At 40.7% G+C, this 14,571-nt stretch overlaps 1 protein-coding gene across 5 annotated transcripts; it reads right to left on the bottom strand.

The window, feature by feature from the left end:
- Positions 1–1,979: 1,979 nt before the first annotated feature.
- Positions 1,980–13,946, bottom strand: cpeb1b (cytoplasmic polyadenylation element binding protein 1b). Of its 5 annotated transcripts, none has more exons than XM_034221030.1 (12): positions 13,904–13,946; positions 13,509–13,680; positions 11,287–11,508; positions 9,233–9,462; positions 8,369–8,624; positions 8,122–8,235; positions 6,299–6,403; positions 5,641–5,777; positions 4,463–4,661; positions 4,072–4,166; positions 3,696–3,776; positions 1,980–3,371 (listed from the first exon to the last, which is right to left on the bottom strand). In XM_034221030.1, exons 1-12 carry the CDS (start codon positions 13,916–13,918, stop codon positions 3,261–3,263), a joined length of 1,737 nt encoding a protein of 578 aa, XP_034076921.1. In that variant the 5' UTR covers positions 13,919–13,946; the 3' UTR covers positions 1,980–3,260. The 5 variants fall into 5 exon arrangements, with proteins under 5 accessions (XP_034076921.1, XP_034076920.1, XP_034076918.1 ...); XM_034221029.1 differs by having other exon boundaries at positions 13,581–13,680; positions 13,904–13,939; XM_034221027.1 differs by having other exon boundaries at positions 6,314–6,403; positions 13,904–13,933.
- Between the last annotated feature and the right edge of the window lie 625 nt (positions 13,947–14,571).

Genomic DNA, 14,571 nt, shown 5'->3' with positions numbered 1-14,571 from the left:
AAAAACCTCAGTATAGTAATATGTCGAAAATATTGTGAAAAGGTGATAGCATAATGAGTTGAAAAATATGAATAAAGTGCATGTAATGTCGAGTTATCTTGAGAATTAAGTAATTGTTGAAAATGTCATGAAAAAAAGTCATAGTATGTCTAAAATATCTCAAGTCGTATGTTGGAAATATGACAAAAGTCATAGTATTTCAGAAGTAATTTGTAGTATAGTATGTCCAAAATATAAATTCAGATATCGTCACCTTCTTAAACTAATGGCCTAAGTCATATTTTGGAGAAAATGTTTGCCTAAATCATCTCTTCTTGATGCTGGCCACCTCTGGTAAAATTGCCTACATCCTTATTGAAAGGATAGTGCTGTTCCTACCCTGATAGTATAATGGCCTATGTCAAGAGTGTGACTTAGGCAATATATTTTTAAAAGATAATTGCTTAAGTCACATTGTCTTGTGACTTAGGCAATTTGACAAGCTTTACAAAATGGCTGCTTCAAGAAGAAAGAAAAACTAACAGATAAATTAAGTTATTTTCATGGTTCAGGGCTTGTCCCCTGTTGGTAAGTGATGTTTACTAAACTATAGGCTAGGCTATACATGTTGTGTAGTTATTTAGCCTTTTCATTTCACAAGACACACACGCACGATTCAGGGGAGAAACTGATTTAAATGGAAAAGGGTTAGCTACAATTAAAAACACAGCAAAGAAGAGCTGGAGGGGGTAGTGAGGAGAGGCACATGCCTCCTCCGTGTTTGATTTACTTGCCTTTTGTTTTATTTAGCTAAGAGTGATTTAAGTTATACCATTTGAGTTTTCTATATTGAATTAAGGGCCAACCACGGCCAAACTGCCCTCTGTTTTCTGAGTCTCTGTATGCTCTTCTAGCATCCACTGTTTGTGGCTGACCCAGCCCAATGGTCTGTCACAGTAGTGCGGGAAAGAGAAGTGCACTGTTTTGCCTAAGTCACTTACTCCAGAAGTAATAAGGCCTAAATCAGGTTTCAAATTGCCTAAGTTACAACATGTTCGTAAATTGGCCTAAGTAATCTAATCCTCTTATTTTACACAATTGACTGTTATTTGTACGTCATTGGTCATATATTGTCATAACCTTTTTGTGTGAAATTAATATACATCATATATTCTATATTTGGTTGTTTTTTGAAAAACGTTCAAATATGACTTAGGCCATTAGTTTAAGAAGGTGACGATATATTAAAATAGATCGTAAAATGAAAGTATACTATGTTAAAAAATATAAGTCATAGCATGTCAAAAATATGAATAGTATTTGCACAATATGGAGAATCATTGTTTTGCTCAAGAGTGACAGTATGTTAAAAAGTAGTTGAAAATATCATTAAAAAAAAAGCAATATATTATGAGAATACCATGTTGAACATTTAATCTCATCTTGAAGACAAACAAGAAAGCCTGGAGTTTGTAGAGACAGCCGGGGAAAGTCTAAAGGTCAAGACAAGTTGCATTGTGAGAAAAGTTGAATGCAGTGATTTCGCAGCCAGACTTAGTCAGACTATGTGTTTAGTCCATTTCAGCCCAGCATGTAAAATGAGATAAGTGGTTTATCAAAATGTTAACGCTACAGAGACGATAAAATGCAATTTATTTAAAACCCAATGCTTAGTAAAACGCCATGGACTGAAAGAAAAAGAAATGTAGTATTCGTAATGAGTGGCAAGCATAAGTGTCAAATGTTTCCTATAAAATGAGTTTGCACAACTCGTCTGACTGTTGACTTTAATGTGTTGCTGATGTGACAGCGTCACAAGCTTTGGAGGTACAATGCTTGTAACGTTGCCCATTGACTGAAATGAAAATTTAGAAATAATCTAGCATATAGTCTTGTCTTTTTGAGATGCATGGAACTTGTATTCTGTAAGATTTCACAGAACCGACAGTGATGACTTGACCAGCTAGATGACCCAGAAGAGAAGCGTCAGACACAGCAGGTAATGCTTAAACACCTTTATTGTGCCCAATCTGAACATACTCCACAACTTAGTAGCAGCAAACTTGGCAGACCACAATGAGGTAGACTTTCAAAACTCTAAAAAGCAGCTGGGCTAAGGGACAACAAGCTCAGCATCACAAACTTAATGGATAAAGAAAAAGACACTTTGTCTTTGGCACACAGCTTATTATGCATTTATGTCCAACTGGAACAGGAAGGCAAAATGGGATAAGAAAGCGTTGAATCATTTACTTGGTCTACTCAAGCTCTGGATAGATGTAATGTATTATCAACTAAGTGGAAGTTCTTACATTCAACAGGAAACAAGCAGCTGTTTTAAAATAGGCGAGTCCCCCTGCTGATGTACAAAAGTGATTAAAAACCACTGCCACCTCTCCACACGTGCAAATTAAAAAGTGCAAAAATTAAACTACATACAGTCAAATGTTCATTCACTCTGCTCTCAACAGGATCCATCAGGTGCTTGAGAAATGATAGATTGCCCAGTTGAAGCATATCAGGTACTATCGGTAAATACATTAAATATAACGGGACCAACAAAGCAAGTTAAAGTTCTACTTCCAACATTGTGCCCATTCAGTTGAAGTTTAGGAGGGCAAATTAAAAAGAAAAATGTATGAGAAAAAAAAAAAGGGGGATTTTCCCAAAACGGCCGCCTGGTAGAATTTTATTCAAAATGTTCATGTCATGACTTAAAACCGTGTGTACAAATTAGTAAAAAACTGCGTAAAAATGTCTGAAATGCGACTGGTTAAATGAAGCCCAACGTTTAACTCCCAAAAGTAAGAAACACCAGTTGGCTTGCACAGGAAAAACAGATGCCAACTGGGGGTAGGGGAGAGTGGGAGCGAGCATGGAAGAAAAATAAAAATTTAAAGGCACTGTATGGCATTTGCCAATGAACGGCATGAGACTTGCGTGATGCTCTTCACTATGCAACACAAGTAAACAAAAAACACAAAAAAGGGCATTTTCATCCACTTCTTAACCATAGGCTGACTCCCAACTTTCTGTCCAGCCACCGGTCTGAGAAAATGCATAAGTGTGAAGGGCCCCTTGTCATCCCAACACTGTGCATAGTGCCACTGTGAACAGCAAAAAAGTAGCAAGTGCAAAGTGAACATTTTCTACAGTGATATCCCCAGTGCCTGGTGGAGTGCCGCGATGCCCTCGTGCAGAGGGACACCTGGCACACGTGCTCTCCTTGGCGGGCAGCCGCCCCCCTCCAGAGGGGCCCCTTCAGAGTGTGCTCCTCTGCTCTAGCTGGAGTCCCGGTTCTTCTGGTTGCGCATTAGGGGCCGGTGGTTGCTCAGGATGTCCATGGAGTGCTGCCAGTGCCAGCAAGAGCGGCAGTAGTACTTGAAGCAGGCCTGTGGGAAGAAATCACATTTCACAGGTTAACCCGTGGCGCTCGTCTAACAGCAATATGGCTGTACTGAAGTCAGACAGTATGCACAATCAATACAAATGCTGTCCATTCTAATCTGAGGTAAAACCCAAAAGGAGAGCACTATTGCAATAACAATCCCTCTTTGCAGATATTGTAAACTAAAAAATATTTTAAAATTGCCATGACAATAAAAACTAGCCTATAATGAACAGTCCTTTAATTTATCAATACGTTTATCAGAATTGGGTTAAATGTTTTACTTTTCATAACCAGCACCAAGCTAGCAGGACAAAGTTCCACTGACCTGGTCTCTGCAGAAGAAAGGCCCGGGTTGGCGAAGGCAAACTTGACACATTGAGTCCTCCAGGTACGGGTCAATCTGGACCTGGGGGGGGGGGAAGACAACAACGAAGTGATAATCAACTGATAAGGTATTTGTACTTATTTTTTTACAAGCGAGTCAAAGGCTGTCACTCTCTCCAACAGCCGTAGGGACATTAAGGATTATAACCAGCGGGGAACGAATCATAGTGTTTACATCTCTTACTACAGTAAGACAATACAATGCCTTAATATGAGCTCAGTAAAAGTGTTGCTAATTTAAAAACGTCTTTATATGCTGACAGGTAGTTTGATATATCACGTAAATTAGTTATAAACCATGCTGGAAAGTATCTTACCTTCTTCGTAAACTTGGGGGTTTTGATTTCTACAAATGCTGCGCACACAGCCTTCAGGTAACTGCGCTGATTGTTAAAAGTGACGCGTCCAGAGCCTGAAAGAGACCATATTTATAAAAACAATCATTTCATGGCCTTCACTGATTTCTCAATAGTCAGAACTGTAAATGATCCAAAAATGTAAAATCATAATCGAGGACCCGACCCATTAAAACATTACATTTGCTTCCTGTCTATGTAGGGTTATGAATGTGACTCAGTAAGTGCTCCCAATTGTTTCTGAAGTTATTTCCTTCATTATAATCAGTGCAAAGGACTGAAGTTATACCAGTTAGTATGTCATTAAAAGCTAACCAGAGGTCTTCAGACTGCAGGCACACAGGGGTCTCACCTATGGGGTACTTGTGCTTGTCCGTGTCGATGCCAGCGTACATGACCCCTCCGAACAGGTCGTTCATGATGCTGGCCAGCGCCTCAGCGTTCAGCATGCCGTGCAGTGCCCCAACAAACACCGTCTTACTGGGGTCCAGACGCTGGGCGGGGCAGCGCACGTAGTTACTGTCAGAGATCACCCAGGGGATCACCTGCACCTGAAACCAGAACACGAGTCCCAAGAGTCACTCCAACTAATTCTCTTGATGAGTTTTTTTAATTATTTACCTTTTGGACTGTTTGTATACCAATTTCTTTTTTTATTCAAATGTTCTTGCACAAACATTGCAACTTTGTTCATGGAAAACTCAATCCTATATGAAAATAACCTGAAAATACTCTTTACCGTGTAGCTGGACGACAAAAGTCAATTATCTAAAGTATAATTGTTGTCAAAATTCATAGCCAAGTCTAAAATCAGCAAATGCTCCCTCGTCAGCTGCTGGAATGTTTTGCTTATTATGAACAATTAATGGATTATAAATGATGCCATTTAGTTTTCTGTTGGATCGTTTAATTTGATTAGCTTTATTGTGCTTTGGCAATAAAAAGGGGAATTGTATTTGTAATATTTTGGAGTGGTTAAGTATTTAATTGCAGGGCTGAGCAGCAGTTTGCAGAAGAGATCGGGGTGTGGATATCGTAAGAACATTGGCAACTCCATGTTGCAGTCATTGGAGGAAGAAGGATCCACATTTACTTCATTGACTAAAGGAAAGGTACCATCGTCAAAAACACTCTTACAGGTTCAAGTCCTGCATATTGCTTAAGTTAAAGAATGTAACTTTAATCAAGAAAATGTACTTTTAGTGTAGGAACATGCACCCTGTAACTACATTACATTTATTTTGTAATCATGCATTCATGTAGTAGGTGGTCATATTTAATTGTTTGACTGGAACTCATTTTCCTCCTTGATTAATGTGCCAAGTAAAAAATACTGATGCAAACCTCATCATTTTGTCATTATTGATAAGGTGGAACAATTAAATGTTTGTCTTTGTGTTTAAAAAGATATATATTTTAAGATATACTCTTATATAGTGTTGAAGTGGAAGTAAAAAGTACCATGAAAAGAAAAGACTCAAGTATATACTTTAGAGGGGAAGAACATTTCCTGAGAACTATACTACTCACATCCTTGCACCTCATCCTGCGGCTGGACATCTTGAAGTAGTACTCCCTGGTGTCCTCGGGGTGGAAGGGGTCCTGGGAGCAGGCGTGGAGCAGCGCCCGCACAGACTTCTCGTTCTCAAACACCAAGTAAACATACCCTAAATAACAAACAAAACTTTAGGATATACAGTATGTTTAAATATACATCTATCCATTTTCAGTTCAGTTGAACCTTTATTAAGCAAAGAGTATTCAACAAATGATCCATAGTTAAAATAATCATGGCAGTTAATTTCTCCTTAAATTGTCTATAAGCCATACAAAAAGAAAATGGATGTAGCAGGTAGACATCTCAAATTATGAAGACATTTGTTTTGAACACTGCATCAGAACATAAATAGATCAGTCCTAAAAAAGACCCACTGATAGGTGATCAGTGAAAAATCACAGAATCTAATAAAAGCTTTCACAAGCCGTCAGTTACTACAGGTCTAATTTATTATGAAGCATACTCATGTTTAGTCACCTTCATCCATCTATGCTACATTTAAATTCCCATTATCACTATCCTGTGTAGCTGTAGAGACCTCCAGCCAACGCCACCAACATGCTGTGTGCTCACCGCTGTGCCACCCTGACACCATGAAGGAATAGAAATAGCCTACCAGCCTGTCGTTACCTTTAGCAACATTACCTTTGGGAGGACAGCGAGGGTGCTTTCCATCCTTACCAGGCCACTCCACACTCAGAGGGCCGTAACCGCTGAAGGTGTTGATCAGGCCGGCTGTAAGAAGAGAGTTCATTCATATTGGAGGGTGTGCACCAAAAACTGTATATTGGCATCATTCTCCGCTTTTTGATTCCAACTTTTCAATGGTTGAATGACTAGATTATTTTTCTAAGTGTGTCACCAAAATACTGGTGACCAAAGCTAAAAGGATGTTTAGTTAACAGAAGAGTGATGTGGTCCAGCCTCAATTTTTACAACATGCATATTTTTCTTATTAGAAATTCCTTATTCCCTTGATAGTTTTACCAACCAAAATATTCATCATACTACCCGTCAACTTTTGGAATGTAAAAGTTAAACTTTTTAGGTTTTTTTATTGACCATCATATGCTCAGAAGTACAGATAAAAGAAAGGAAAAAAAAAACTCAGACTCAAGACTCACACCAGGAGCCACAAAGTTAGATGTGCCTTTACAGTCATCTTCATTACGATGTTGGAGATTTGGCCAGCCTTGTTGAATTTGGTATGATACACAGATTGCCCGTGGTTTGTGACAAATATTGAAAAGCAATCCTGATTCTTTTTTTTACTCTACTTTTTATGTTTTATCTAGCATATTTAGCCTACCAGGATTATGCAAGTATATACATTAGGGCTGCAACAAACAACTAATTTGATAATGGATTAATGAAACGATTAATCGACTATTCAGACTATCACTGTATGCCTTGCACAATTTCTCAAACGCTCTGATTTAGCCATCAACTTTTAGATTTAGCTTGAGGTTGTTTTAGGCATGTGGAAACTAACAATGAAGACAATAAAGATGAATACTTGATTCACAAATACATATATTAACTAAACAAATTGTGAACAAAATTAACATAGCTTTTTATTTAAATTAAATAAATAATATTTCACATCAAAAGAAACAACAATGTTTTAACAAATGGTATTAAATAATCTGATGACAGAACTGTGAACAGAATAGCTGAAACCTTTACTAAATAAATAACTCAGTTTCCTCTAATCATGAACCCATGTTTGTATCATGTAGTTAACTCCGTGTGTTGCTGCTAGCATACATAACACCTGACGTGGAAACGTTACTCGTGGATGGAGCTACAGAGCTACTAGAGAGACAGTCGAACCCGGTGCATTCCTCCGTCGGAATGTGGAGCACTTTTGCTAAATGTTTAGACAAATTGCTCGTGTTACCGCCCTCACATGCTAAACTCTTATTGCACTATTGGCAACGAGCATTGTCCACATCGAGACGGGTAAAGTTTAACCACACCTTGGAGCGCTTCTATCCGCCATCCCCGCCGCCTGCATGTAGCAGCCGCGTGTGTGTAAACTGCCCCGCCCCCTCGCACACAGACGGGGGAGAGAAAGATCTCTCTTCTGGATTGGAAAGATCGAAAATACATCATAGACGCATTTGTTTGGCTTTTTGCATATTAGAAACGAGTTGGCGACACTAAGACTGCGATATAATGCTTATGTAGCAATAATACATGACATATCTTTTTTTAATTTCTCCAGTACCGATAAAAAGACCAATAACGTTGGAGCTTAACGGCGCGTAAAACACACGTGATGACGTCACCAACGAATCGACGACTGAATTAGTTGGCAACTAATTTGATCATCGATTTTAATCGATTAGTTGTTGCACCCCTAATATACATACATAACCCCTTTAGAACCGCACTGTAAGACTTAAAAATCATCAATATTATAAGTCAAATTACAATAAAGCAGCAGTTACCTTCTGTGATGTCCCACGGCACACCACCAAGGAAGACCTTGCAGGAGTACAGAGGATCCTTGTTGTTCCTGGGAGGTAGCTGGCCGCTCCAGGTGAACGTGGCCTCATTCACAGCTGAAACGTCCAGAAGAAAAGAAGGTAAGCAAAAATTCTGGGGTAAATTTTTTTTTCACAAAGCCACGACTTATTCATTATGCATTACGAGTGAGCTTTAGAGACCACAACATTTGACTGAAGTCAGATTCACCTGCAGCTTGTCTGTGCAGGCGGGCCTCCCTCTCAATGCTGAACGTATCGTCAGGCTGGTGGTCCAGCATGTCTGTACCAGGCCAGGGAGAGCTGCTACGCCAGCGGCGGGAAATGCCGGAGGCGGGGCTGACGCTGGGCGGTGGAGTCAGAGGGGAGCCGGAGTCCTGGGGGTCCAGACGCCCGCCCAGCCGCAGCAGGTCCTTCTGCATGCTTGATGCCATATAAGGCAGAGGAGGGGAAATCCGCAGAGTCGACTGGAGAAAAGACATGTCCAGATTATTATACCCTACTGAAGACAAGATACTTAAAATATGATCAGCGTATAGAGTTTGAATGATTACCATATGTTCACAGAAAATGTTAGCACAAAAAGTTAAAGACTGGCTAATGACAACGGCCATATATGCCACTGTATGAGGCGCCCTTAGAGCCATTGAATTTCAATATGGAACATCATTGTAGAAAGTGTTGACATTAATTGAGTGTAGCTCAACAGAAAAAAAAAAGTTATCTGAGAAAGCATATAAAATAGTTCTGTAAATGAAACTCTTGTAAAAACGATTTAGTGCTTTGGAAATGTACATTTTAATTAATCATAATAGATAAACCAAGTGCAGCAATTGAATAAACAACAAAAAGCTAATACAAATCAGAAAGGGCCGAGATGCCTTACTAAAAATATGCATTTTACAGGGAGGTAGGAAAGGAGCGCATTTTAAGTAAAGGCCCACCCGACTCTTTGATCATTTATGGCTTAAGGTCAAACCAGGGGGTTAATCCATGTTTAAAACAAAATGTCCCTATGACTGAGCTCCCCTGACAATCCAATAATAAACAGGAATCACAGAACCAGTATCATTACCAGCATTTCAGAGAGGTGGTCTGAGCCAGAGCTGAAGCCGCTGGTCTCAGAGTCTTCAGGACTGTTGGAGCGAGAGTCTAAAAAGGAGCTGGAGTCCAGACGGTTTGCTATGCGAGCCATGGTGGGAAACTTCTCCAGGAAGTCAGCACTCATGCTCATGGACTCCTGGGGCAGGTAGCCTGGGGGCTTCCCAAGGAGGCTGCTGAAGGGGCTGTTCAGTATACCCAGCACTGGAGGAAAAGGACAACACCATTAATAGTCTTATTAAGATGATTCAGCCATTTTTGTACATGTAGGCTAGCCACGGTGGCATTACTGCTTAGCTTGTTTGATGTCGTTTGTTTTGCAAGAGGATGAGCAAACTGAAGTGTGTGCTGAATCTACAGAGCAATATCGATTCGTGAGGAGGCATGCAGAAATTGCAAATTCAAGTTTCTAACATTTGCATCTTTGTTCATCAAGTTGCAAAACAGGTTTCTAATCAGGGGCAAAGTCACATAATGTAGGTTTCTAATTTCCCAAAATGTGCAGGTGCACAAGCTGGCTGCCAACAGCAACACACAGTTGAGGCGAAGCTTAAAGCAGTTTTACTTTTGATATTTGGTGACTTAGCTGACTAAAACCTGGAACACAGCCTTGTCACAGAAGTTAGACATTTTACAAACTGGTGGCCAACTAATCCATCACCTTTCAAAAACAAAGTCTAGCTCCTGAACTATAACCAGCAGCTTTATTCCTCCGATAACAGAGAGAGTCAGGTGTATTGCCTTTAACAGTAAACATGTGGCACTGAGGGGTATTATTCAGCTTTAGGCCGCAGTCAAAGCTCTGTCAGACTTTATACCGGGCCCAGTTCAGAAAGCTCTAAATTAAGTTATGCTGGGTGGGTATATGGACCATAGGTATGGACATGCAGCGATCAAACTATAGCACTACAAATGGGTCAGGGCAGGTGAGGCACCTTTACAGTCTGCAATATGACCACATCACCCCAATCGTGACCTCACTACACTGGCTTCCAATTCGGTTCCGAATTGATTTTAAAATCCTTTTATTTGTTTTCAAAGCCCTAAATGGGCTGGCTCCGGCCTATAGAGCCGAACTCCTCCATCGCTACACCCCAGCCAGAGCTTTACGGTCTGCTGACCAGCTGCTGCTGATAGTGCCCAAGACCAGGCTCAAAACTCGAGGGCACCGAGCCTTCGCAGCAGCTGGCCCCAGGCTCTGGAACATTCTGCCCCTCCATGTGAGGTCGGCCCAGACACTAGGGGTTTTTAAATCCTCACTAAAAAACACACTTCTTCTCCCTGGCCTTCTAGTCAGAGCGGAGCACGACTCCTGACTATTCCCTGTGTTTTATATTTCTGTTGTAAATTGTCTTTTATTGTGATTGTAGTAATGTGTTTGTATTACATGTACAACACTTTGGCTCGACCAAAAATCACTTTTAAAATGTGCTATATGAATAAGATTTGATTATCTCCACAAAGAAGACTCATTTAAGAACTGTGAACATCCGATATAAGTATTTACATCACCCATGTACAAATAATAAGCAGCTAACTTGGGGGGGGTTGGTATATCGTGTATAAAAACAACATCCTGGCATCATCAGTGTCATCAACAGGTACTTCGTATTTTAGAAATTAGTCAACCTTGTTGTTACAATACACATCTCTTCCAATACGTTTAAGGAAAAGAGAAAGTAACTCGACTGGAGTATTTGTTTGCCTGCTGGATAGCTAGAGATGCAGCAAAGCAAAACTGCCACATCATCCTCCCCATTGACGCTACAGTCTGTTCCCACACAGACTGCTGTAATGATGATGCACGACACATTTCTAAACATGAGGGCTACACAAGTCAAGACACACTACCTCACAGATGTTACAATATCTACTGTAATGCTAAGATAAATGGGGTCAGGGAGAGAGCTTATAAACTCTTCGGAAAACCACCAACCTCCCTCTGACATTGATTGTTTAAAAACATATTTGCTGGTTTTGCCATCATTCCTTTTATCCATCGAGGTAAACAAGAACAGTGGTACTTACTGGAGGGTGAGCTGGTCTGAACCTGGGAGGGGGAACTGTGTGCGTCCGTATCCTGGCTGCTCCAGGGTCTGTCCCAGCCAGACAGCCGGAGGGACTGGAGGCCCAGGCCCAGGTCTGCGACACCCGGAGGGCCCCTGGACGTCGGCGTGTCCTGGGAGCCGGGAATTCCACCACAGTTTGGGAAGAGCATCCTCCTGCTGCCCACCGCAGCCAGCTCCGACTCTTTTCGATCGAAGATCCAGGTCAGAGATTTAGAGGAGAGAGAGGAGAGAATTTGTTAGGCAGCTGAAAGAACTGTTTCAGTCTATGCATAGAAATGGGCAGGGAGTAACTAGTCACACAAAACAGTTTCTGTGAAAATAAATCTTGTTTAAAAATAAACTTCCCTGAACACGACCACATCTCCCCCTACCCTGGCTGACGGGGGAGCTAACCTGCTGCCTCTGTGCCCGGTGCAACTGCCATGCATCTCTGTCCGCATCACTGACCCACCTAGCAGCATGTGACATGGCTGCTGATGCACTCACACACACACACACCCCTGCTAATGACATCAGCTTTCCCCCCCACCTCACTGCTTCCTTGCCTAACAACTGTGTAATGAAAAATTCCTGCTGGAGCTATTGGTTTGTTGATGGAAGTAGTCCCCTCTCTGGTAGGCACAGCACATCTCTGAGTGAGTGGGAAGAGAGCCTTCACTGCTACCAGTTACAGCTAACTCCGTCTAGCCTCGCTTCCTGAGCGAGCGGACAGAGGCAGGAGGAGGGAGGGCGAGGCGAGGGGCAGAGCTACAGCAGCATGGTGGAAGGCAGCAGGGGAGCAAATGACTCAGCAGACTGTTTACAATTTTAAAAACACCACACTTAATGCTGCTCAATTGGTTATTAGAAAATAGCTTGTTAAAATCACACACTAGTTTATTGTCCTGATTTTAAAAAGGAACTGTGCATGTAGAGCCTTGCTGTGGCAAAAATCAGCTGACTGATCAGATGATGAGGACGGAGCAATTTGCACTGCCAGCTCCTCCCTCCAGGCCTGGATAGCATCCAGCTGCAGCCCTGATTCAGCAACACTGAGCAAGGGTGGAGGGGGAGAGAGGCCACAACATCATTTTAACTCTATTTGCAGCAACAAACAATTCCCTTCTGTACCAATTGTAACTTATCACACACTAGTGTCATACTGCATCTTATGTCGAGCCGTGTATACATCTTTACATTATCTGGACCAAGACTACAGAAATGCCCAGAGCAAATGGCCACTTCAAGAAAAAGTACGCAGACACTGTGCCGAGCAAAAATCTTGGCCAATCTCGCTTCTGGGGTTAAAACACTTCAATGTGCTGCAATGCTGCAGATCTGCGATGCAGCAGGAATCAGCTGCTGGCATCTGAATGATAATGACAAGGTGAATGAGGTCTAACAGATGGCATTCTGGATAAGATGGACACGTGTGAGGATGAAACTTTTAACATGTAAAAAATATCCATCTTGTTAAAAACAAACCAGTCATGATAAGATGTGGGGTTATTTTATAGTTTCTAGCCCAAATGTGGCTCCACAACAAAAATACATATCACATAACAGCAGCAGGGGAATTCAGTAGCTATCACAGAGGTTGTGTATCTTTAATTTAAGTATGCATATATATAGGGTGCTGGTTACTAGAGCAAAAACATGTTGCCATTCCGGCAAGATCTTTGTCAATGAGAAATGTCAAAGAAATCTTAATTTTCAGCTGGTCAAATGCTTGTGTTTATTGTTTGAGAATTTAAATACAGATATCTGGTTTATGGACTGTTTGGTATAGACAGAACCAGAAACGTCAAGATGTCACATGGGGGGATTCTGGGAAATTGTGATATTTCAACAACAAAAAAAGCAGTTGGTTGATTATCTTTGGACTTACAATAAACAAATGAACACAAAATGTTCTACTCAAAATGGTATTGATGGCAATGTGTTAAAAATACATTTGGTCCTTAAAAAGTGTAACATTAACCAAAAACACTCACTTTAAATCCATGAAAACACTTTAATAAAACTACATCTTCCCATTTGAGCTCGAATTCAAATGGGTAATGTTCAGTGGAGGAACTTAACTTGGATTTAGTTTTTTCTGAAACCTTGTGTTTATACACCAGAGTAACCATTTATAGTTTTCTTGCTTCTTGCAGCCAAGACGACCTGCTGCAGAGTGGAAAAATACTAAACAGACTTTACCACACAGCAGGTCTGGCTTTCCCCTGGTGTTGTTAGGTGTGGTGCACACACCGCTGAAATCCAGAGCGTTACCCAGCAAGGTGTTCATCCTGCGAAAGATGTCCGCGTTGCTGCAGGTCGAAAGGGCCGCAGACTCCGGGTCCGGGCTGTCTGGCCTGCGGGGATCGTTTCTCTGCAGGGAAATAAACCAAAAGACAGGGGGAATGATTTCTTAATTAAAGCTAGAAGTCTAGCTCAAGGTTAGCACATATGAGGCTGGTTTTTCAACTATTATTTTGGGTAGGAATTAAGAGTTTAGAAGAGAGATACGTCGCTGGTAGTTTCATGTCACACACAAGGTCCAATGTCAACGTTAGACTAATTCAATACACCAATATATTTAGTGTTTAACTCACCAGGGAAAAAGCCATGATGTGGACTAACAGCCTGTGAGAAATGTCCAAATTATAACCGCTAGCATCAATAAAAGGTCATATTTAAGAAGTCAGCTAGCCACCTAATTAGTCTCAATTTGTTGAACGTGTGCTCAGCGAATGAATGTCTCGTGGCCTGCTCAGTGCTCACGTGACCCACATCAAACAGAACACCGCACAAAATAATAATCACGTGTCAACCACGATTCAAATTTGACAATATTTAAACAATTTAACATTAAAGATACTTATACATATTCTTGATATTGTATTAATGGACTAACAAATACTACAAGTAGTATTTCCAGTGTTCAGGGATTTACCCAACATAATTTAAAACAAATACAATGATTCAAATACTAATAGGACCATGAAGCACAAGTAGCCTACACCTCTTTTAATTTGCATCAAATTTAATTTAATTTTGATGAATACAAGAAAAAAGTACACTCATGAACGGATGCTTTTTCACTTAAGCAATCAGAATGAATTTCCATTTTAATGAATATATTTGAATCATACATAAAAAACATATAACATATGTTGACAAAAACATAATCATAGTGTACAAGTGAATACAATATTTAAAGCATACAAGTGGCAAAATAAGCACATTTAACTGGAGTTAAATGACAGTATGTGTACTGTTC

The sequence above is a fragment of the Gymnodraco acuticeps genome, unplaced genomic scaffold (genome assembly GCF_902827175.1).
Source record: "Gymnodraco acuticeps unplaced genomic scaffold, fGymAcu1.1, whole genome shotgun sequence".
NCBI lineage: Eukaryota > Metazoa > Chordata > Actinopteri > Perciformes > Bathydraconidae > Gymnodraco > Gymnodraco acuticeps.
Note: the sequence above shows the minus strand (reverse complement) of the source record. Positions and strands in the feature narration are given on the sequence as shown.